The following is a 22823-nucleotide window of genomic DNA, read 5'->3' as shown; positions in this document are numbered from 1 at the left end:
TGTTATCCCATAAGTGTGGATTTGAGAAGACATTGGAGATTTATCTCTACAGTATCTTATTTATCCCAACCACTATTATGAGTGAAGTCAAGTTTAGATACTCTGACCTATTTCAAATCCTGCAACCCCAGCAGAAAGGAAGTCTATGTTCAAAGGAGCAACAATAGTCTGTCTTATTTGCTTATCTTATGTTTTATTCATGCCTCATAAACAGAAAGGGGCTAGACCAAAGAGTTTAACCAGTTTCCCTGTTGAATGGAAGTAAATAGGTCGATTCTTGGGAAAGGTTGGGTAAGGTGTGTGTGTATGTGTATGTTTTAGCAGTCAGAGAACAAGAGATTCATATGAACAAGTAGAAATATATATGACTGATAGGACTATGTGGTTATGTGTGTGTGTGTGTGTGTGTGTGTGTGTGTGTGTGTGTGTGTGTATGTGTGTTTGTGTGTCAGAGGACAAGTATGGTAGGGTAGTACACACTTATCATGCATGTCTCTCTGTAGACAGACAGTCTGTATGATTAAGAGATGCCTTTGAAAAAGTGCATCCTGCTGTCAGGGGGACTCTGAGATACCATTTCCTTAGCTCTACATCAACAAGATGAGGGGTGTTCCTTTGGGTTGACAGTGTCAAGTGGCTCCCATAAAACCTCTGCTGAGAACACATTCAGAAGACATAACTCTGTCACCACTTCCACTGCTTGAACGATGACGGCAGAACTGAACGAGAGAGTTTTCTTAGAGACGTGCTGAGATGTGCTTGTGTTCTTTTTTTCCAACAACAGGCATGGAGGAAGCCAGCTGTAATAAGGCCATCTACCTGAACTCGTACCCGGTCAACATTGGTGACTTCAGCCTCATCATGGGTCCGGCGGCCAGGATCCGGCCAAAGAGGCTTCCAGACGAGTTCTTTAGCTGTGAGTCAATGCAGCCATCAGTCGTGAGACTTCTGATAGCGAGTGATCTCTGCTTACACATCATTGCCTCCTGGTTTTTTAATCGATGGCCATCATACATCACAATAGAGTTATAAACAGCGGTTTGGCTCCCTGTCTGTCATTAATTAATCTTTGTTGGTTGCTTTGTTTCCTTCTGCAGTTGACTATAAAGGTGTAATTGCGAATCTTTCGGTAAGAGGGAAAATATTTTTTATTTCACAAAATTTCCCATGTTGGTGTGTTGAATTTTTGAATACTGGGGGGCTTATCTGTTCTGTTCCTGTTAACCCCCTCCCCCTCCTCCTCCTCTCCCCCTCTGTCCATCCATATCTGAAGTGCAAGACTCCTGATCAGCCTATGCGGCCGTACCTGAAAGAGCACCTGCCAAAGAGGTTCCACTTTGCCAACAACATCCGCATTGAGCGGGCCCACCTCTACATGAAAGAAACCCACTGGGTGGCCCTGTAAGTGTCCCTCTGTCTTCCTTCTCTTTCTCTCTCCCCCTCCCATCTCTTTTCTTTCCTCCTCCTAACCTTCTCCCCCGTCTTCAGTGCTTTGTCTCTCCTCCTTTGTGGGGTGTGATCATGATGGCTCCCTATCGTACCATTGAGATATCATCCAACTCCCCGTTTACCGGCCTTTGTGGAAAATAAAGTGTGACTCAAACAACAAGAAAGAGAACACCGACAGCAAGAGTGTCTGTTTTTATCCCACATGCGTTCCTTCCACAGAGGGAATAAAGGGGTTGTCATAGCCAAAGGTGACCGTTTGGCAGGAGGAGCACTATGATTAAACATAGCCTGGCCTAGCCAGTTTACCGAAGCTGACCGAATGGGACTGCCAGACCTGATGTCCAGTCCTCACCTGACCTCTGTGAGGGGACAGCACAGTTGGGAGGCATCTTGGCTCGCCCTTAGGGAGCTGCCAGCTCTGATGAGCTGTCTGGCGGCCCATATACCATCTTGCCACCCATACTGTATATCGTCTGGCTACCCATATATCGTTTGGCTCTGGAACCCCTCTGGCCTGGTCAGTTCTGTGACAGACCCCTCTGGTCCGGCAGATTCAGCTGCTGGGAGAGATTGAAATACAAACCAGTCACTCAACCTGGGGAGCACCACTTGCTTGTGCTTTATAGGGACTATTTTGTTTATGTCTTATATTCGGATATGCATTGGGAGGTCTATGCAGTGCTTTTGGTCTGTGTTTTGCCCTGTTGAGTTTGAATGCATTGTGTGTTGCTAGGCTTTGTTGTGGTACTGCAAGTGATATCCTTTCACACGTACAGTGTAAACACCACAAAGGTAAAATGTAAAACCAGTGAATTGGAGGAAAGCATAGACTTCAGAAATTCTCTGCGTAGAGGTAATGTGCAAATGACCAAAAGCTCAATTAATTATAGCAGGTTTGTCACATCTATACAGTCTGCACAACCTTAACGTACCCACAGCTAACCAGATTTGAACTGACATGTGATGTGTGTTGAGTGAGCCAATTGGCCTAATGTATGTGTGTGTATGTATGTTGTATACTGTGCTATGTTGTATGGTGCTATGTGTTGCTGTATTCTGTTCTGGGTGCTGTGCTGTGCTTTGTTGTGTTAAATGATCTTTTAGTGTGCTGGGTCCAGTTATGTAATCCCTCACTAATGTGTCCACCGTCTGTCTTATTTCCTCTCAGAGGCCCGTGGGACAGAAAATATTGCTCTGGTGGATTCCACGGCTCAGACAACGTCTTCCAAAGCATGCAGGTGTGTCTGTGGATGTGGGAGTGGGGAATTGTGGGGGTAGGGTTGGGAGTGGGGAATGGTGGGGGGATGAGGAAAGACTGACACAAGGGTGAGAATCATTCCAGTCAAATTAGTTGCCTCCTCAAGGAGACTTTAACATCTGGTACTGCTGTTGAGTCTGTTAGCGATTCAGTTTCAACACACTGTACACACTGTAATCCCTTGGACGCTGAGTAACAAGACTGACAATACTGTGTCTGTTGCTTTGCACTTTATGTTTGGTTAGATTTAATGGAATACATTGTTTGGGTACTTAGTAATCAAATGCAGTAATCCTATGATGTAGTATACGTTTTGAAGGCTGGACGTAATTACCTAACTCCATGGAAACACCCAAGAATGGTTGTTCGTAGAGGGATACGTACAGGCTTTAGTCCCACGAACTTGAAAGGCTCAGCCTGGCAGAGAAACAGCAATATTCCCTAGAACTGAATCAGCTCCCTGGGGCTCAAAACAATGTGTGTGTGTGTGTGTGTGTGTGTGTGTGTGTGTGTGTGTGAGAGAGAGAGAATGGAAAAAAGACAGTTCCAGTGTTTTTATGGGCTCAGGTGAAAGCTCTATGACTGTGTTGGGGTGTTTCTCTGTCCATGGCTGCATGTTGATGTTTTTGTCCCTGGGGACTTTGGACACCACTGTACAAATACCCAACAATTAATCAACAGGGACTACCATTACCTTTTCATTTTTCATACTTCACTAGATGTGTCTCACTCAGACTCCTTTATGTAGACTTCTCTCTGTGTCTCACTCAGACTCCTTTATGTAGACTTCCCTCTGTGGCTCTCCCTGGAATGTTTCTTTCGCATAATTGCCTAGTTCTACGAGTTGCGGTACATCTTCCTCAAAATAAACAGGTGAATGAATTTAATGGCTGTCTAGGATAAAATTACCCGTTTGAGCATGCGAGATGTGCAAAATATAGTAATCACATCGCAGACAAAACGGTGAGATGCTAGTTGTTTACACTACAGCTAGTTTGGGGTGTTTCTCCAAGATATTTTTGAGGAGCTTTTAAAACTGTCATTTAAGGTCAAGTTCTAAAGAGGCTCACTGGCTTTTCTGCTGTTGACATTCAAGTATTTATTAGCCGGCTAATTTGGTGCGTTTTACAACACAGTATTTGCTTTGAGCCACAAGATATTACCGTGTTTAAAAAGTAAAGGCCTCTATGGTTGGTGTGTTTCAGTGAAATTGGGTGTAACTGCAGCTAAATGTCTCTTTCTTGCGCAGACCTAAGTGTGCTTATGTAGGCAGTTCATAGTAGGGGTGGTGGCGCCTTTTGTTTTTGCCATCTACATCTGTATGTAGTTACATTACAAGGCCTGTAAATGCCATATTTATCACATTTCCGCTTTCTGAAAGATTTAAAGGGACTGCTTCTTAAAATAACCAGCACAGTTGCTTCCCATTAAGAGAAATGGGAGTTTTTTTTTGCAATATGCATTGTAAAACATCCACTTCTGAAGGCGGGGTTCTATGAATAGGGCTTGTGATGTTTCCAGAAAAAGTGATAACAGTGGAGAATCTTTCCTTGCCAGGCTCATTCAGAGGACATCCTGAGGCGTACATCAGGGACATTTCCTGAGAGCTTCTGGTTTATCATAGCTGCAGACTGGTATTCTATGAATGGGCCAGCCTCCACCATTTAAGCACTGATACAAATGTTTGCCTTGCCTCAGCTCAAAGTTGTTTCTGTTGTGTCGTTTGTCAAAGCTGTAGCTTAATGAAGGTCATGGCCATGGGCTGTGTGCTGTGTACCCGTACAACAGCCGACCTAGCAGTGACCTAAGTCAGATCCACATCAAGTCAAGGGTTGGATTTAGTTGACGGCTAGGTCAATGTTGGTGTAATCGCTACACTGTGAGCCATTTTGGACTAAACACATGTGTTTGTATGTTTGGTCAGAACATTGTGCCTTTGTGTATAGTCATCTACATATTAGCACAGGGAAGTGGACAGGGAAGTGGAAATGTTAAATACAGGGAAATGTATTCTGTTCCATTTGTCCAAGAATTGACCTTAAGCCATGCCACAGTTCAAACCGCCATCAGAGTGAACCCTGTGGTGAATCCCACTCAGTATGGGATGGGTCTGGTCCATTTGAAGTCTGGACCATTTGTAAATCAAATGATGGTTGTTTATTTCATTATTTGTTTGTTTGTATTGCAGGCTATATTTATAGGTCATGGCCCTGGACTGAAGCATAGGACCACGGTCCCCCCTTTTGAAAACATTGAAGTGTACAACCTAATGTGTGGTGAGTGTCGTCCCTTTACAACAAATTTTATGTCACAAAAGTAGACTTTGCTGATGTAGTGAGCTTGTTATAAGCAGACAGTTTTGTGGACCCTGAGGCTTTTAGTTTAAAACAAAAAAATGTCAATAAAAAATGTAAATTTACAGTTCATGAGTTATCCACCAAAGATATTTGTATTAAGATATATATAAATAGAAACAGAATTGAAAGTAGAATGTGGAACTTGATACATTTCTCATCACTGTAATGAAACCAGACTTAAGGCAGAAAAACACCTGTAGAAACCAGGTGCAGAGGCTTCAGTAGGTTACTATGGAACAAAATGGAAGCCCTACCAACAGCTGTGTGCTGCTGACTGCATTTGTAGTGGGCTAGACATAACCATAAGGCCTAAATAGCCTGATTCTCTGCCACTCCCATATTATGAAATTAATTGTTGGAAAGCCTTCCTGCCTTTCATATTAATAAAGGCTACTGTATCTTTTGTTTGGGCAAGTGAGAACTTGGATCTCCAGGACTCATTTCAGTTTCTCAAAGTCAACTGATATTAAATCTGTGAAAAGCAATGAGTTGGAATGAAGGCTGAGCTCTGATGTATTTATTTAGTCAAAACTTGTTGTTGTTATTCATTAAGGTAGCTCTGATCAAACACATATAGAATAAAATACTCAAATATGGACCTCGTAAATTCATGATAATGGGTTGTGGTCACAGACTTGATGGACATAAAGCCTGCTCCCAACAATGGGACTCACGGAAGCCTGAATCATCTTTTGAAGAGGCCTCGGCACGTCCCAGCCTACCCTGCTGAAATGTCCCCTGCCTCCTCTTGCACCGCCACCACCTCCATTCCCGCCGATGACCTGGGCTGCACCTGTCCTTCTCTCACTGAAGCACAGGTATGCTAGGACATCAGGGACATGACTTATGATACAACCGAGGTCCACCACAATACCTGGGGTTAGAATCCAGAGATCTACCCTATTAATCGCTAAGTCACATACTGTAGAAGTGATCGACATACAGCGGGTAAAATAAGTATTGAATACGTCACTATTTTTCTCAGTTAATATTTTTCTTAAGGTGCTATTGACATGAAATTTTCACCAGATGTTGGTAAAGAAATGCGTCCGTGCACAATTGCATCAGTATGTTTTGCAACAATAAGGTTGCGAAGGTGTTGAGAGAGCTCTTTACTTTTACCCATCATGAGATATTTCTTGTGTGACACCTTGGTAATGATACACCTTTTTAAAGGCCATCAATTGGGACTGAAACAGCTGATATTAATTTGCACTGTAACTAAAGTAATGATAGAGCAGAGGGGTGGGCTACTGTACGAATGGTAAGATCTAGCGCTGTTGACATTTACCATAAACAACTCTAATATTAAGATTATTCTAGTCTTGTGACAACAAACATTTGATTGTGCCTATCGCCATGTTTAGATGCTAAATCCAAGCATCATATACATCAAACATAAATATTACAACAAGGTCTACAATGTAGATCATTCTTCAATGTTCCAGTGTGGTAATTTGCCATGAACATCTCAGGGAGGGGAATTTTTTGCACAATAATTGGTAGATGGATTTTAGCTTGAGTTGATCAAGGGGTAGGTACTGTTTCTGTCTGTGTGACTTCAGGGCTATTCACAGTTCGTTGTCTGTTACATTTTGTGTCTTGGTTGTGGTGCACCTACTTTGACTGTGAGATATGTTTTCATTGAAATTAAGGGAGTGACACTGAAAAGCTAGATTGAATTATTTTCTAGTATGCTTTTTATAGCCAGATTCTTTTTTATATATACGTACAGTACTGTGCAAAAGTTTTAGGCAGGTGCGAAAAAATGCTGTAAACTAAGAATGCTTTAAAAAATGGAAGTGTTAACAGTTTATTTTCATCAATTCTTCATAAATTAACCAAATGCAGTGAAGGAACAGAAGAAAATTCTAAATTAAATCAATATTTGGTGTGACCACCCTTTGCCTTCAAAATAGCATAAATTCTTCCAGGTACACTTGCACACAGTTTTTGAAGGAACTCGGCTGGTAAATTGTTCCAAACATCTTGGCGAACTAACCACAGATCTTCTGTGGATGTAGGCTTCCTAAAATTCTTCTGTCTCTTCATGTAAACCCAGACAGACTCGATGATGTAGAGATCAGGGCTCTGTGGGGCTCATACCATCACTTGCAGGACTTTCTGTTCTTCTTTAAGCTGAAGATAGTTGTTAATGACATTGGCTGTATGTTTGGGGTTATGTTCCTGCTGCAGAATACATTTGGTGCCAATCATACGCCTCCCTGATGGTATTGCATGATGGATTAGTATCTGCCTGTATTTCTCAGCATTGAGGACACCATTCATCCTGACCAAATCTCCAACTCCACTTGCAGAAATGCAGCCCCAAACTGGAAAGGAACCTCTACCATGCTTCACTGTTGCCTGCAGACTCTCATTATTGTACCTCTCTCCAGCCCTTCGGCGAACAAACTGCCTTCTTCTACAGCCAAATATTTCTAATTTTGACTCATCAGTCCAGAGCACCTTCTGCCATGTTTCTGCACCCCAGTTTCTATGTTTTCGTGCTTAGTTTAGTCACTTGGCCTTGTTTCCTTGTCGGGGTAGAGCTTTTTGGCTGCAACTCTTCCATGAAGACCACTTCTGGCCAGACCCCGGACAGTAAATGTCTGTACCTGGGTACCACTGGTTTCTGCCAGTTCTGAGCTGATGCCACTGCTTGAAATCTTCCGATTTCGAAGGTAAATAAGCTTGATGTGTTTTTCATCAGCTGCATTAAGTTTCCTTGGCTGACCACTGCGTCTACGATCCTCAACGTCTTCTTCAAAAGAGCTTGAACTGCACATTTTGAAACCCCTGTCTGCTTTGAAATCTTTGTCTGGGAGAGACCCTGCTGATGCAGTATAACTACGTTGTGTCTTGTTGCTGTGCTCAATCTTACCATGTTAATGGATAAAAAAATAAACAGTTATTGTTTACATTTTTCAAAGCATTCTTAGTTCATAGCATTTTTTCACACCTGCCTAAAACTTTTGCACAGTACTGTATATATAAATACAGCTCGGCCTTGGAGCAGGGCTGTAAAATCCTGGTACTATGGGTCACTGGTTGTGTTGTGAGGGGCTTATTGGCGGATGGGGATATGCGCACACACTCGCACTCTATTTCCCATCTCAATTCAAACTGGAAACCCCCAAGCCACAGCCTCACTGCTCAAACCTCTGGGCTATTTAAAAAAATCTGCTTGGCAGTTGTACTTACTAGACCCTGACATAAGTCTTCAGACGGGAAGTCGTTGTAGTTAAGTTCCAGATAATAACAGAGTGGTTATGTTAATGTTTAAGTTATAGGTGATATGAGGTGTGTATGAGGACAGATCCATATTCACGTATTCCATAGTTAGTAACGCATGCATGGCATTGACGAGAGCCTCCCTCTAGGTCTTATCTCCTGGCCTATAATGAATGGGGTCATCAGTTAGCAACTAAATCACATCTGCACTTAAAAACAAACAAGAGGACACTCTGATTTAAACAGCTGAGACACTTGCCTCAAGTTTACCATTTATAATCCAGTCTAATCCATTGGAGGTTGCATATTTGTAGTTCCTACCTGTCTACACACTGCTGCTCTTCAAGCTGTTTCCTTGAAAATGCGTTTCCTCAAAGCGGCTTGTGGAACGATCCCACTTCTGACACTATTGTGTATTGTGATACAGCTCCTTCATCAAAAGGAAGAGGTAAAATGCCAATATTGGCATTTTGTAGTTATTAATAATCTCACTATTACAGCTTGAGCAGACATTAAGTAGATGAGTTGGTGGGGTTCCCAATTGGCGAATGAATCACACTGTCACTCTACTTAATATAATGAATCATTATTATCATCACATATTACCTATTGTTGACCATACAGTATGTATTGTTAGAAGAGTATAGTGCTAGTACACACTGCTTTACTTTTTGGGCTCTCCATGTTGTTGAGACCAGTCAGGGGCCTTGTGCTGCACCATATGTGCATGTTAACTTTGATGCAGTGTGTTTCCCCTACCATTGTATAAGGCGCCCCGCCCCCCCAACGCCCCCGCCCCCGCTGAAAGGTCAAGTTAACTTTGCTCAATTTAATTTTCTATAAAGCGCCAGATCACAACGGAAGTCAGTTAAGGATACCTTTCCTATAGAACAGGTCTATAGATTGTTATTTCATTAAACACAATAAATAGCTTTGTGTTATTTATCTTATTTGCACGAGGCATGTCATTTTTGTCACTAGATGATCTCGCGTTTACAATTGTCCTCTGCGCTCTGTATCGCGCAAGGCGGAGTTCTGCCCCGATGCGCACATGTTACTTTCTGTTTGAAGATAAGATAGCAGTTAGTAGTTGCCGGCCATCTAAACCATCTAAAATGCATATTTTGCACGCAATATATTTGGAAATACAGACAAAAAGCTGTCCGATTTCAATGGGGTATTTATTCATGTATATTTTGTCATCACTCGATCTTGAGAGATGTCTTCAAGTAACGTTAATGTTCCAAACATGAAACATTCTAATGTGTGCACCCAGTCTCAGAGAGTTACTAGCCAGACTAGCAGTAGCTACTGAAAGAATGCCATGGATCCAGCAAAGCGTAAAGCTAAACGAAAGTATGAATATGAACACCGGGCGTTCTTGCCTAAATGGGAGGAATTATTTGCGGAGCGAAATGGAAAACCCCTTTGCTTAATATGCAGACGTCACGGTCGCATTTTAAAGTCTTGGACTTGGCGCGCCGTCTCTCCACACACAATGCTTACATAGCCCAGGAGTTCCTAAAAGAACAGAGCTGGGCAAGCACGAGGTACATTCTTTGATACATCAGTCAGAGAAACAGACTCGGCTTTTTGGGAAATTTACAAAGTACTCTGAAACGGTCACGTTGGCATCATATCAGGTGTCATGGAATATTGCTCGATCAAAAAAGTTTTATAGTGAGGGAGAGTTTGAAAATTGAGCAGAGGATATCTGACATTAACTATAATGAGCACCTTTAGACCATTATAGTCTTCAATATGTTTTTGTACATATACAGCCGCGGAAAAAATTAAGAGACCACTTCAAAATTATCAGTTTCTCTGGTTTTACTATTTATTGGTATGTGTTAAAGTAAAATGTACATTTTTGTTTTATTCTATAACCTACTGGCAACATTCCTACAAAATTTCAAATAAAAATATTGTCATTTAGATCATTTATTTGTAGAAAAATGACAATTGGTCAAAATAGCAAAAAAGATGCAGTGTCTTCAGATCTCGAATAATGCAAAGAAAACAAGCTCATATTCATTTTTAAACTACACAATACTAATGCTTTAACTTAGGAAGAGTTCAGAAATCAATATTTGGTGGAATAACCTTGATTTAAAATCACAACTTTCATGTGTCTTGGCATGCTCTCCACCAGTCTTTCACATTGCCGTTGGGTGACTTTATGCTACTCCTGGCGCAAGAATTCAAGCAGCTCGGCTTCTTTTCATGGCTTGTGACCATCCATCTTTCTCTTGATCACATTTCAGAGTTTTTTTTATGGGATTCAGGTCTCGAAATTGGGCTGGCCATGACAGGGTCCTGATCTGGTGATACTCCATCCACACCTTTACTGGCCTGGCTGTGTGGCATGGAGCATTGCCCTGCTGGAAAAAACACTTCTCAGAGTTGGGGAACATTGTCAGAGCAAAAGGAAGCAAGTTTTTCTTCCGGGACAACGTTGTACTTTGCCTGGCTGAGGTTTGTAAAAGACCATAAGGATTGAACCAAAGTGGACTGGAGGGTCTCCTAGTTCGTCTTCTCTGATGAGTCCAATTTTCAGCTTTGCCCAACACATGGTCGTCTGATGGTTAGACGTAGACCTGGAGAGGCCTACAAGCCACAGAGTCTTGCACCTACTGTGAAATTGGACTCATCAGAGAAGACGAACTAGGAGACCCTCCAGTCGGCTTTGGTTCAATCCTTATGGTCATTTACAAACCTCAGCCAGGCAAAGTACAACGTTGTCCCGGAAGAAAAACTTGCTTCCTTTTGCTCTGACAATGTTCCCCAACTCTGAGAAGTGTTTTTTCCAGCAGGGCAATGCTCCATGCCACACAGCCAGGCCAGTAAAGGTGTGGATGGAGTATCACCAGATCAGGACCCTGTCATGGCCAGCCCAATTTCGAGACCTGAATCCCATAAAAAAAACTCTGAAATGTGATCAAGAGAAAGATGGATGGTCACAAGCCATGAAAAGAAGCCGAGCTGCTTGAATTCTTGCGCCAGGAGTAGCATAAAGTCACCCAACGGCAATGTGAAAGACTGGTGGAGAGCATGCCAAGACACATGAAAGTTGTGATTTTAAATCAAGGTTATTCCACCAAATATTGATTTCTGAACTCTTCCTAAGTTAAAGCATTAGTATTGTGTAGTTTAAAAATGAATATGAGCTTGTTTTCTTTGCATTATTCGAGATCTGAAGACACTGCATCTTTTTTGCTATTTTGACCAATTGTCATTTTTCTGCAAATAAATTATCTAAATGACAATATTTTTATTTGAAATTTGGTAGGAATGTTGCCAGTAGGTTATAGAATAAAACAAAAATGTACATTTTACTTTAACACATACCAATAAATAGTAAAACCAGAGAAACCGATAATTTTGAAGTGGTCTCTTAATTTTTTCCGCGGCTGTATATATATAAACAATATTTTTGTGCCATATTTTAAATCTACATTTGTTAATTTCTCTTCCTGAAACCCAGGTTATTTTTAAAACAAAGGGAGGCAACTGCTGATATTAAGCTCTTCTCCAGGCACAGTCTGTTTCTCTGCTTTGTTTTGATCACAGTCATTGCAGAGAAGGAGGCCTCACATTAATATGTGGAGGCAAAGTGTAGTAGCTGTTCCTAAGCTTTCTCTCCCAGGTCAGGGTGCTCCTGCTTCACACACATCCCAAACACAATCTCAGCAGATGTCTTCAATATGTTTATATTTGTGCCATATTTTAAATCTAAATTTGTTAATTTCTCTTCCTAAAACCCACTTGAGGACACTATTTAAAAGGTTATTTAAAAAAAAAAAATGTATGGGGGAGCATGCCCCCAGACCCCCCTAGTTTTGCTGGGTCACAGGAAAAATAATAGTTTTATGTAGGGGATTATCCCCCCCAAAAGTGGGAGGCTCCCGCGAAATCGGTGAACCTAGGGGAAACACTGTTGATGTACATACTGTACATGAGAAAGAACATGGAAGCAAACACATGGTCATATGGTAGCATAAAATACTGCACTGGATCCCAGTGTGAGCAAAGGACATGACTCATTTGTAGGTTTCTTCAGAATTTCCTGTGCAGCACTGGTGTTGGAGAAGTTCTTTGTGTTTTTTCACAGGGCCAGCAGTACTCTTGCATAACAGCACGCTCAGATTACCAATATCGTGCCCAGTGATCTCACGCGCTAAGTGACTTGGGTGGGGGTGTGGATGTTTCCTGCGCTGAGTGTACAATAAGAAGGAAGAAAAAACATCTGTTTGTCATGCCCCAGTCCTGTTTCTATTAGAACTTATGAAAGCTATAGCCCTGATCTGAGCAAAGTCTCTAATGCCTTTTCCAACCTCTATTGCAGATGCAGGATCTCAACACAGAACTCATGCAGCATTCAGGTACGGGGCTTTCTTTTGCTTTTGACAGGGAGAAAAGAGAGGTGTCAATCAAACCTTCTTCAAATCACTGGTTATGTTTTTTTATTCAACATAGACCCAACAGTCAAGCCAGTTCATCTACCATATGGGATTCCCAGAGTTCTACAGGATAATGTGGACTATTGTGTGCTCCTCCAATCCAACTACATCACTGGGTTCAGCAAGGACATTCGTATGCCACTGTGGGTCGCCTACACACTGAATACAGCAGTGAGTGTGTGGGGGCGCACGTGTGCGTGCATGCACTCATGAGATTTCTGTGTTTATTAAAACCACATGGAGTAATCAATGGATGTAGTCCATTCAATTCCCTCTTCCTCCTTTGCAAATTAATCTGAACGCATTTGTGGCTCACAAATATAAATTTGATTGGAATAGGCTGCTCTTCCCTTCTAACTTCCATTGTCTTTCTGCCTTCTTGCTGCCCTCTCTGCTTCCCTCCTGACTCTTGTTCTCTCTCTCTCTCTCTCTCTCTCCCCTCCTCCTACCTTTCTTTCCCTGCCTCTTCCTCCCTCCTCCTTTAAGTTCTCTCTCTCTCTCTCTCTGTGGTATGGGGTTAGGAGATAAGAGCGGCTGAGTTAAGGCTGGTGCTGGGTCGTATATCTTCCCCTCGTGCTGGCTCTCACTGCTGTTGTTTTGCTTCTCAGTTTGTGGTGGAGCCTCATCATAAATTAGAGCGCAAACGCACCCCAAGAACATTTTTCTTCTCCTCTTACTTGTTTCCCTCCCTCTGTCAACTCTCAGTCCTCTTTTCTTTCTTCTTGTACAGTATCTTTTGCACTCCCTGCCTTGTATTATCTGTCCATCTCTGCCTCTCCCCTCAACCTATTCTCTTAGATTCTCTTGTTTAAAGGTGCTGAGTCTGAATAAGTTGTATTGATGAGGCCATTTCCCCCTTTTTCATAGCATTTGGCTGTGTGACTGTGAGTTAGGTCCTGATCAGGGCCCTTATTCACAGGGCATTTGATTTGGTCACTAAGTAGGCCTACTACTTAAGTCACACTCAACATTTCACACATTTTCACCTAAATCATTTTCACAAAGCTGGTGAAACCAAATTTTACTAAGGCAAAAAAAAAATGTCTTGGCTTAGGAGTTCTTGCTTTAAGTAAAAGACGTAAAGTCTCATGCATAGAATGATAGAAACTGCCATTTTCTGTTCTACTTTTAGCTAAAGGCTAAGGGGCTTTTTTACTCATTTGAGAATTCATCTTATTCAAAAATATAGTAGGTGTCCCAAAGTTAGGACTGTCACTATCATTATCTTGAGGAGTTTCTGCTAAATCGCTAAGATAGGAGCTACTTTAAGCCTTCAGATGCTTTGTGACTATGGGCCCTGACTTGGATCCACACTACTTCATGGACAGATCTGCAGTAGAGGACAATGCTGTAGGTGTTCCTATTATGCTCTCACTCATAGTCTGGTCCAATAGTGTGACCCTCCTAACAGCTTACTCTGTGTTTGAGATTTCATGGGTGGAATTTGGTGGAAGTTGGTGTGTGTGTGTGTCTGAGTGTGTGTGTGTGTGTGTGTGTGTGTGTGTGTGTGTGTAGGCATCCCTCTCCACTCCTTTGAACATCAAGGACAGATGTGTATGCCCTCTGAATGAGGTGTTTGTGCATGTGTGTTTGTGTACGGTTAGGATCAAAATCCTCTCCTTGCTCATTCCCACAGGCCACTTTTGGAGATGCGAGCCAAGATTGTGTGCGTGCCGACGTGCGAGTGTCCCCCAGCATGAGCCAGAGCTGCGCCTCCTACAGAAGCAACCCCAACATGACCTTCGGCCTCCTGCACCCCCCCAGTATGTCCTGATCCCCACACGGCTCCTTCTCCATCCACCACACCCACAAACACAGGAAACCCCCACAGCACCACTGCACGCCAGACACCAGCACATCTCTTTTCACCAGCACGTCACTTTATTAAGTCCCTGGGATTGTCTGCTTTGTAGTGTCTAAGAGATGGTATTTGGCTTTTTTGTAAGAGTTCAAGGATCTTGTCTATGTAGTCTTATGTTGTCTATTTAATGGGTTGGGGATCTCACAGACAAAAAGTTACATGCACAAAAAGAGGAAGTTATAAAGCAGTTTTATACAATTCAGCAGTTTTGCAATTAAGTGGCATGAAATGCATTATTGAATACATGCTGTTATCTTTGCAACATTGCCAGTTTTCCAACATCTCCTCTATTCACTGCATGCAACCTGTACAAGTATTGTTGATTGTTGTCATTGGACCAAGACCTGAGAAGGTCTGGGCAAGCGCTTGGTCATTTTCTCTGTGGGCGGTCAGCAGATCTGAGTCCATCACATCTAAAACAGGCCCTTTGTTTGTCCATTTCCTCACAGATCTGAGTTCAAAAGACAATGAGTGGGACTCACTACTCACCAGCAACATGGCCCCCATGTTCCCTGTGTTCTTAGGTAAGCAACAGACACACCTTTAACAATGAAGTTCTGTTCATAATACATTAAATATGATAGCAGAGCATATCAGTGAGTGGAATCACACAATAGAGACACCATAATCATACAGTGGGATCACACAAGAGAATGTTAGGGGTGATGGGTTCAGAGTTGGGAGATCAAATATTTTTATAAGACACAATCTCTTTCTACATAGTTGCATGTACAAGCCACACAACACGTGACCTAATAAGTCACACATTCATTGCAGTCACAAATTGCCTGGAATGTCACTAATATTTGCTGACATATTTGCTCAGGTGGGTGTGATAACAGACATAAACCATGCAGTTAATCAAGACAGAAGCATGTATTTCATTAGCCTACTGAGGGAATTCCCCATTGATTCCAAGGCTTTGCTCCTAAACCACGCTGTTACTCAGCGCTTTTGTAGTCTACAGCTGGAACCTCTACGCTATAATGCTTCCAAGGACAACAACTTGACCCACACTCAGCATGCTTAAAATGCATAATTTGAGCACACGCGCTTCCTTACTTAGCTAACACCTATGTTACGGTGCAGAACGCACCACAGTATTGTTTTGTGGCGAACGGCACGGGCCAACTGTCGCCATAGTTGCTATCTTTTCTTCTTCTTGTTTTTTTTCCTATCCTCTTTTCTTCTACGGTATTCTTCAGTGTACTGTGTTTTCTGCTATGTATCCTCATACGACCCACCATATTTGGCGAGCCACATCACAACCAAAACAATGCATGGCCTACACGTTGTTTGCTCTGGAGGGTTGTGGGTTCTTTTAGAGAAGAGTTTCTCCGAGGTGCTAATGTTCAGTGTTTGCCTTGATCTGAACCTCACACAAGGGCTTTGATTCCTGTTGCAGACCCCGACCTTTCTTGTTGCTACTCATTGCTGCTCACTTCACACAAGGGAGGTACAAAAAGGGCAGCTGTATCAACATTCCAGCGTTAGTGTTTCCAGCCCTGAGCTCCCTGTTCCTCATGCAGTCGTGAAATGACAGGTCTAGGGGACATGGTTTTCTCTGACATAAATGCTGTTGAAATGCTGCATCAGGGTGATTTTTTTATAAAGTCAATACTTGCAGTATTATAACTGGTCAAGACCACAGAATTAAGATCTGAATCTCAGGCAGATAGGGGACTTTCTTAACAGGCCACTGAGTGTGTGGGAGCATTTTTGTTGTTGTTGTTGAAGTTTAAAATTCAGGGTTTTGAAATGAAAAACCCTGAAAGATTACTCAAAAGGAAGTGAAACAGGAAATCAAGCTTCCTTCACATTGATAGCACCAGCTTCTGCTCCTAACAAACATTGTGAAGTGGCATGTTTTGCTATGTCATGTATGTAGAAATGTCATTTCAATCCAACTTCCCTGGATTTGGTCTTGGACAGAGGCAGCATATCAATTCAATTTCAATTCAATTCAGTTTTATTTATATAGCGCCAGAACAATACAAATTGTCTCAAGGCACTTTACAGAGCTCAGAGCCTGGACCCCCTTAGAGCAAGCACAATGGCAACAGGGTCAAGGAAAATCAGGAGGGAACCTTAAGCAGAACCACGGCACATAAGGGAGTACCCATCTGCTTGAAGAGGGGCTGGGGAAAAGTTGTGTGGCAGAAGGGGAAGGGAAACAACTAGTGTTGTACACAGCATGCATTTGGTAGATGTAGGTACATAATATATATATACAAACATCATATGATATCTTCTTCTTCTTCTTCTTCTTCGGCGGTCACTCGAGACGAGTATGACTGTCCTCTCTATAGGGTTGTCTTATTTCTTATTTGTGGGTCCTCAGGTGGCTGTAAAGGCCGATCCGTGACCCACAGATTCTACTGCAGTGTGGGCATTGGAATGTTGATGTGGTGTCTGGTTGAGCCTTCCTCTGTTTGTCCTTGCGGAGTTGCCGCTTTGCCTCTGCGGCACGGCGGAGTTCAATTTCGTGGTGTGCTGCACCTTCTTGCACTGCTTTCCTCCAGTAGTCCCTGTTCAACGCAAGATCCTCCCAGTTGCTAGATGTTGAACTTTTTCAGGCTGGTCTTGATATTGTCCTTGAAGCGTTTCTTTGACCCACCAGGGGCTCGCTGTCCTTCTATTAACTGGGAGTACAGGATCTGCTTAGGGAGACGGTTGTTGGGCATGCGGATGACATGGCCTGTCCATCAGAGTTGGTGTTGCATAATGATGGTAGTTATGCTGGGCATATTTGTTTCCTCCAGAATGCTGGAGTTTGTACGCCTGTCTTCCCAGTTGATCCTCAAGACTTTTCTCAAGGCTCTTATGTGGAATAGCTCCATACAGTGATGGGAAGTGAATTCCTTGATAAGACTGACTCTGTCCTCCAGTGGTAAATAATGGTAGCACAACATCAGGAGTTTGATAACAAAACATTTGCCAAATCTTTGCTCTTTGTCCATAAAGATTTACCATTGCATGAACATAAGATATTTTTAGTGTACATTGTTAGTGTATGAACCTACGTTGATGATTCACTGTATTTTAAATGGCTTTGTCTGTCTGTTACAGGGTAGTGATGTGCTGTTTTGGAGTGTTGCTATGACACTCACACAAATGTTATGACTTTGTTTTGGTAGATGTTTGGGAGCATTTCCACAAAATGGTGGTTATGAAATACTCAAAACAGATGAATGGCGTCAATGTCATCAGTGGTCCTATCTTTGACATTAACTTCGACGGCAACTATGATGATCAGACGAAGCAGGCACTGTAAGTTTTCCATTTTGCAAATTGCTTGCAGGGCTCACCTAGTCTGTGTTATACTTAGCATACCTGTTTTATTTAAAAATGCATTTGTTTAATCCCTACAAATTAATCACAAATAATTCTCTCCATCCGCCTAAGGAATGATGCTCCAGTGCCCACTCATTTCTTCATGATCCTGACAGGCTGTAAAAACTCTTCCCTCTCCCCCCACGAATGTGAAGGGCCACTGGACACGGTTGCTTTCATCCTACCTCACAGGCCAGACAGGCAGGAGATGTGCTCGGTAAGTGGGAATCACTTCCTTAATCCCATATCAACTGTAGGTCAGTGGCTCAGCCGGCCTAGTATGATACTAAAGGTCATGGGTCACAATCCGGGCGAAAAGGCAGAAGTTCCTGTCCGTAAAGTAAATGCCTTGCAGTGCACAGTAGCAGCATCATTACGTAAGGGATAACGGCCCACGAGCAGTATAGTTCTACAAAGATAATGGACGATGCGGGGCAAAGAAGTCCATTATCTTTGTAGAACTGTACCGCTCGAAGGCCGTTATCCCGCTTATCTCCCGTTTACAACATCCAAAAATGTTTTTTTATTGTTATTATTATTATTTAGAATTTCCTTTATCTTTAGGAAACTTAATATGCATAATAACCTGATGAATTCTTGATTTGAAGCCTATCGTGCTCCGGTATGGCTTTTGTGAGCATAGCTGATCTGAAGAGACAAGAGTGTAGTTACATGGGAATGTGCTTTTGTAATGTTTGTACCAGTTTGACAAAAAAAAAACACTGGTGTCATGGCTAAATTGCGTGGCTGTAATTTATGTCATCATATTTATGTCTTCAGGACCTTGTTCAGTAGAGATTTCATTTTACAACATGATTTGGTTTTAATATGTGTCACTAGTTCTCAGTGAGTCTGGGTTCTCAATCTAAAGTTTGGTCTATCATAATATAAAGCCATTTTCCATATGTAGTAAGTAAGTAAAAGGATTTAAGATATGGGGCATTCTGGTTGCACTTCTGACTCTAAAAAAAAAAAGTCTTGCCATTTTAGTGTTCAACCACTAGGGGACAGGATGGATTAATCATCATTGTAAGACTGCTTCTGCCTGAACGTATTGATCTGTGTATACAGAAACATCCACTGATTAATAACAAATATGGCACAAACCTCTCGGTATGGGAAGCATACAAACCATAGGAGGGCTGATCAGCCTGCAGCTGTCAGGCTAACCTCCTCTGAAATGAACAGAAGCATGTAGAATGGAATAATATTTAGCGTTTCATTAGCTTTTATTAGCTAGAAGAAGAATTGCTTTGCTGTTTAAACTTTGAACGGGAGTAACACGGATAGAAATAACCTTCCCTCTCTTTGTCAGTCACAAGCACATATCTGGGGTACAGTGGCTTTGGGGTAAAGCGTCAACAAACACACATCTGGGGTACAGTGGCTTTGGGGTAAAGCGTCAACAAAAAAAATCTATTTTCTTTCTGCATTGTGGAAGAACTGAGCTAAGCTCATTTGTCCTCTGGCTTCTGGTTTCAGGGCAAAAATGACTTCCATTGGGTGGAAGAGTGGGCCAAGCTCCATGTGGCGAGAGTCCGAGATGTGGAACTCCTGACGGGGCTGAGCTTTTACCACGACCAGCTAGAAATAGACAAGACCTTACAGCTCAAGACTTCCCTAAAGACATTCTAGAAACCCATCGCTGTAGGCCGAGACATTCTTCAGTCAGTTTTTTCATAGTCGGGATTTTTTTTTAAGGCTTTATTGTACATTTGACATATCACAAGGAAACAGCGGTGGACCAAAATGGAGGTTTACCTGCCAGTGAGGCCAAAGAGTAGTCCACACTGTCTCTTGTCCCATAGTGAGCGAGTTGAGATGAACAAATGCTGGAATGAAAAAGGGGCTTAAATGATTCTGGGTGCAGCTCTCTTTCTGTTATAAAAACAGCGAGTAATTTTTAATAGCACCATCACTCCAAGAAACCACAGCCACTTTTGGGCAGAAATTCTTTTTAGCAAGGAATCTTGGCAGCATTTTTTACTTTGTCAGTAATTTGTGTCTGAGGCCAGTCGAGAGCTGTGTATAGCCACATTTGGAATGCAGCAAGTATAAAAAAAATTTTTTTAAATAAACATTTTTTTTAAATTAGTCAATAAAAGGTCAATAACAGAAAGGTAGCAGACATATACACACACACACCATTCTGGGGCTGCCTTTTGCCCAATATTGTGAGAAGGCTTTTGTGTTTCAATTTGTTTGTTTATTTTGTCTGTTTGTTTTCTTTGTTTTCTTTGTTGTGTATATTTATGATTTGTTTGTTGAATGGTCAATGGAGAGGTCTATTTTGTTTATTTTGATGTTTTTATATTTGTTATTTTCTTGTAATTGTGAACTTTTGTCAAAGAATAAGTAAACTATTTGCTAATAGTTACCCCCTTCACAAATGTTCTTTTGTAATGTTTGTACCAGTTTGACAAAAAAAAAACACTGGTGTCATGGCTAAATTGCGTGACTGTAATTTATGTCATCATATTTATGTTATCAGGAACATGTTCAGTAGTAGAGTTAATTTTATGACATGATTTGGTATTAATATGTGTCACCAGTTCTCAGTGAGTCTAGGTTCTCAATCAAAAGTTTGGTCTATCATAAAGCCATTTACCATATGTAGTAGGTGAGTAAAAGGATTTAAGATATGGGGCATTCTGGTTGCATTTCTACTCTTTTTGCTATTTTAGTGTTCAACCACTAGGGGACAGGATGGATTCATCATCACTGTAAGACTGCTTCTGCCTGAACCTATTGATCTGTGTATACAGAAACATCCACTGATTAAGAACAACTATGGCACAAAACCTCTCGATATGGGAAGTATACAAACCAGATGAGGAATGAATTACACCACTTTTTCAGGCAATGCCCTTGATAATTCAAACAATGCATGATAATAATGTTCAATAACATTGTTACTCCATCTGTTGTGATGTACCACACTGAACTTAACTGAGGTGAAATGTCACACTGCTACTCAGATAGTAAAGACCAGGTTAAAGTTGTGGCCACTCACTTTTGCATAAGGTCGCCCAAATATAACATTCTGGATAAAGCACTGCTGTCTGGGTTCTGTAATAATGACTTAATTATATTGGGTAAGATATTGAGAAATGTTAACTATATTGGTTAAATGAATTAAGAGTAATAGCAAGCATTGCTATAGGTCCACTATGCTGCCTATCTACATTCACAAATGTGTTAGTGGACTTGATGGGTTAGCCTACAGAATATTACAAATGTATAACTATTCCACGGATTAAATGACTGCCGACTTGTCTCCTTAAAAACTTGTATGTCACAAAGCTTTCCAGAAATGTATGGTCTACCAATTATTAACAAGTGGGCTACGAATCAAGGCCAACGTCAGTCATTTTCCTTTTCCTTTCAGAATACAAAATATACAAAAATGTAAGCGTTCTCTTCTCTCTATCAGAGATTAACACAACCTGTAGTTACATGTCCATGTTCGGTTACGCAACCGTTCTATATGTTTCGCTCCGGGATACCATTATGTTGACAAATTTCTTTGGCCAAAGGGTAACAATGAAAGATGAGGTTGGAGAATAAGTTTTAAAGGCCTGCAATTCGAGTAGGCAACTGCTGTTCTGCTTGATAGAAAAGCTGTGTCAGTCTCTTTTCTATTAAAGCCCCTGGCTGACCACCATCGTGCACGAGAATTTTGTAGCGCTGAGGAAGGAAGCCACAGGTGACGCCTATTTCCGCTCTCAGGGCCCCCTTTAAAACTCTAGCATCTCTGCGGTAACCAGGACAGCAGTCTGAAACGAGAGGCCTCCCAACGGACGCTGAAGTGAGTCTCTCGCACATGTTGCCTGTCACTTCATTGTGGGTTCCCATGAGTGCTTTGCTATGACAGGTATACTTGGCGTGCCGTTTAGTGTCATGTTTATTGTACTGTTTAGTGTTGTGTTTGCATTGTAGCCTACGATGCAAATGTGTCACTTTGCACATTTCGTTTCAATGGACAGGTTTCATCTGCCACTTATTTTAAGGGGAGAGGTGATGTGTAATGGTTAATATGAAGACTCAGCATTATTTGTGTTAGATGAGGACAGAACTGGCTTGTCCTTTTCTTTTTTTAATATAGGCATATGTCAAATAGTTCTCTTTAATAATGTAAATACATTAAATAGAACGCATTTCAGGTATTGAAACGAAAACAATTTAGTGCTTTCAGCTGTACTGTAATGTTAAATGTTTTAGCAGACACTCTGGTACTTGCTGCTTATCGACTTATGGGAATAGGAGAGGTCAGTTCTATTTTCTATGGACATAAACATTTTTTGGATAGAAACCCGTTTTTTAAAAGTATGCTACGTTCCACCTTTCCCCAATAGCATATGCTACGTAGCCTACTGTGTGGTGATGCAAAAATAATAATCTTAAGCTTTTAGGCTACTACAACAACACATTAAGTTCGTCTCAGGTGACTATGGTATTCAACGCTAATTATATTTAAATGTTATCCTTTACTTGGCTTTTTACATAGAACTATTATTGGAACAAACTGTAAGCTATTTACTGCAGTGGATGCAACAACAATCCCTGCAAAACCGAGTGAAAGCCTGTTAAGCTGACCACTGGATCAGTGGAAGAGAATGGACATAAATGTAGCCTATTCATTTGTGGAACACCAAGCTACTGGTGACTGTTTGTAGATATACTAAGGATATAGGATAACCCAGAGGCAAGGAAATAACCTGATGCGTAAAATGCGAGAGCAGCAGTAACCAGAAGGCTACACAAATGATATGATATGAGAGGTCGTATCGGGCAGAGATCAAAAAGTTCCAGGATTTGCAAGAGCAAAAACCATACCTCTCCTTTCGGATAGTCACCTTGTGCAGTGATAC

General features: G+C 41.6%; 1 protein-coding gene across 2 annotated transcripts in view; it reads left to right on the top strand.

Moving 5' to 3' along the window:
* enpp1 (ectonucleotide pyrophosphatase/phosphodiesterase 1) overlaps positions 1–20654 on the top strand; it is a 42712-nt gene extending 22058 nt beyond the window's left edge. The window contains exons 13-25 of one of the 2 annotated variants that reach the window (XM_080833366.1): positions 785–916; positions 1098–1129; positions 1274–1401; positions 2618–2687; positions 4896–4983; positions 5698–5882; positions 12644–12680; positions 12775–12929; positions 14395–14521; positions 15069–15143; positions 17757–17889; positions 18025–18169; positions 19435–20654. In XM_080833366.1, coding sequence (XP_080689492.1) covers positions 785–916; positions 1098–1129; positions 1274–1401; positions 2618–2687; positions 4896–4983; positions 5698–5882; positions 12644–12680; positions 12775–12929; positions 14395–14521; positions 15069–15143; positions 17757–17889; positions 18025–18169; positions 19435–19587 — 1460 coding nt within the window. In that variant the 3' untranslated portion in view covers positions 19588–20654. The remainder of the gene's footprint in view (positions 1–784; positions 917–1097; positions 1130–1273; positions 1402–2617; positions 2688–4895; positions 4984–5697; positions 5883–12643; positions 12681–12774; positions 12930–14394; positions 14522–15068; positions 15144–17756; positions 17890–18024; positions 18170–19434) is intronic. The other variant, XM_080833367.1, reaches the window with a different exon arrangement.
* Positions 20655–22823: the final 2169 nt, after the last annotated feature.

The sequence above is a fragment of the Sprattus sprattus genome, assembly GCF_963457725.1.
Source record: "Sprattus sprattus genome assembly, chromosome: 2".
NCBI lineage: Eukaryota > Metazoa > Chordata > Actinopteri > Clupeiformes > Clupeidae > Sprattus > Sprattus sprattus.
This window is presented reverse-complemented; position numbering and strand designations above follow the sequence as displayed.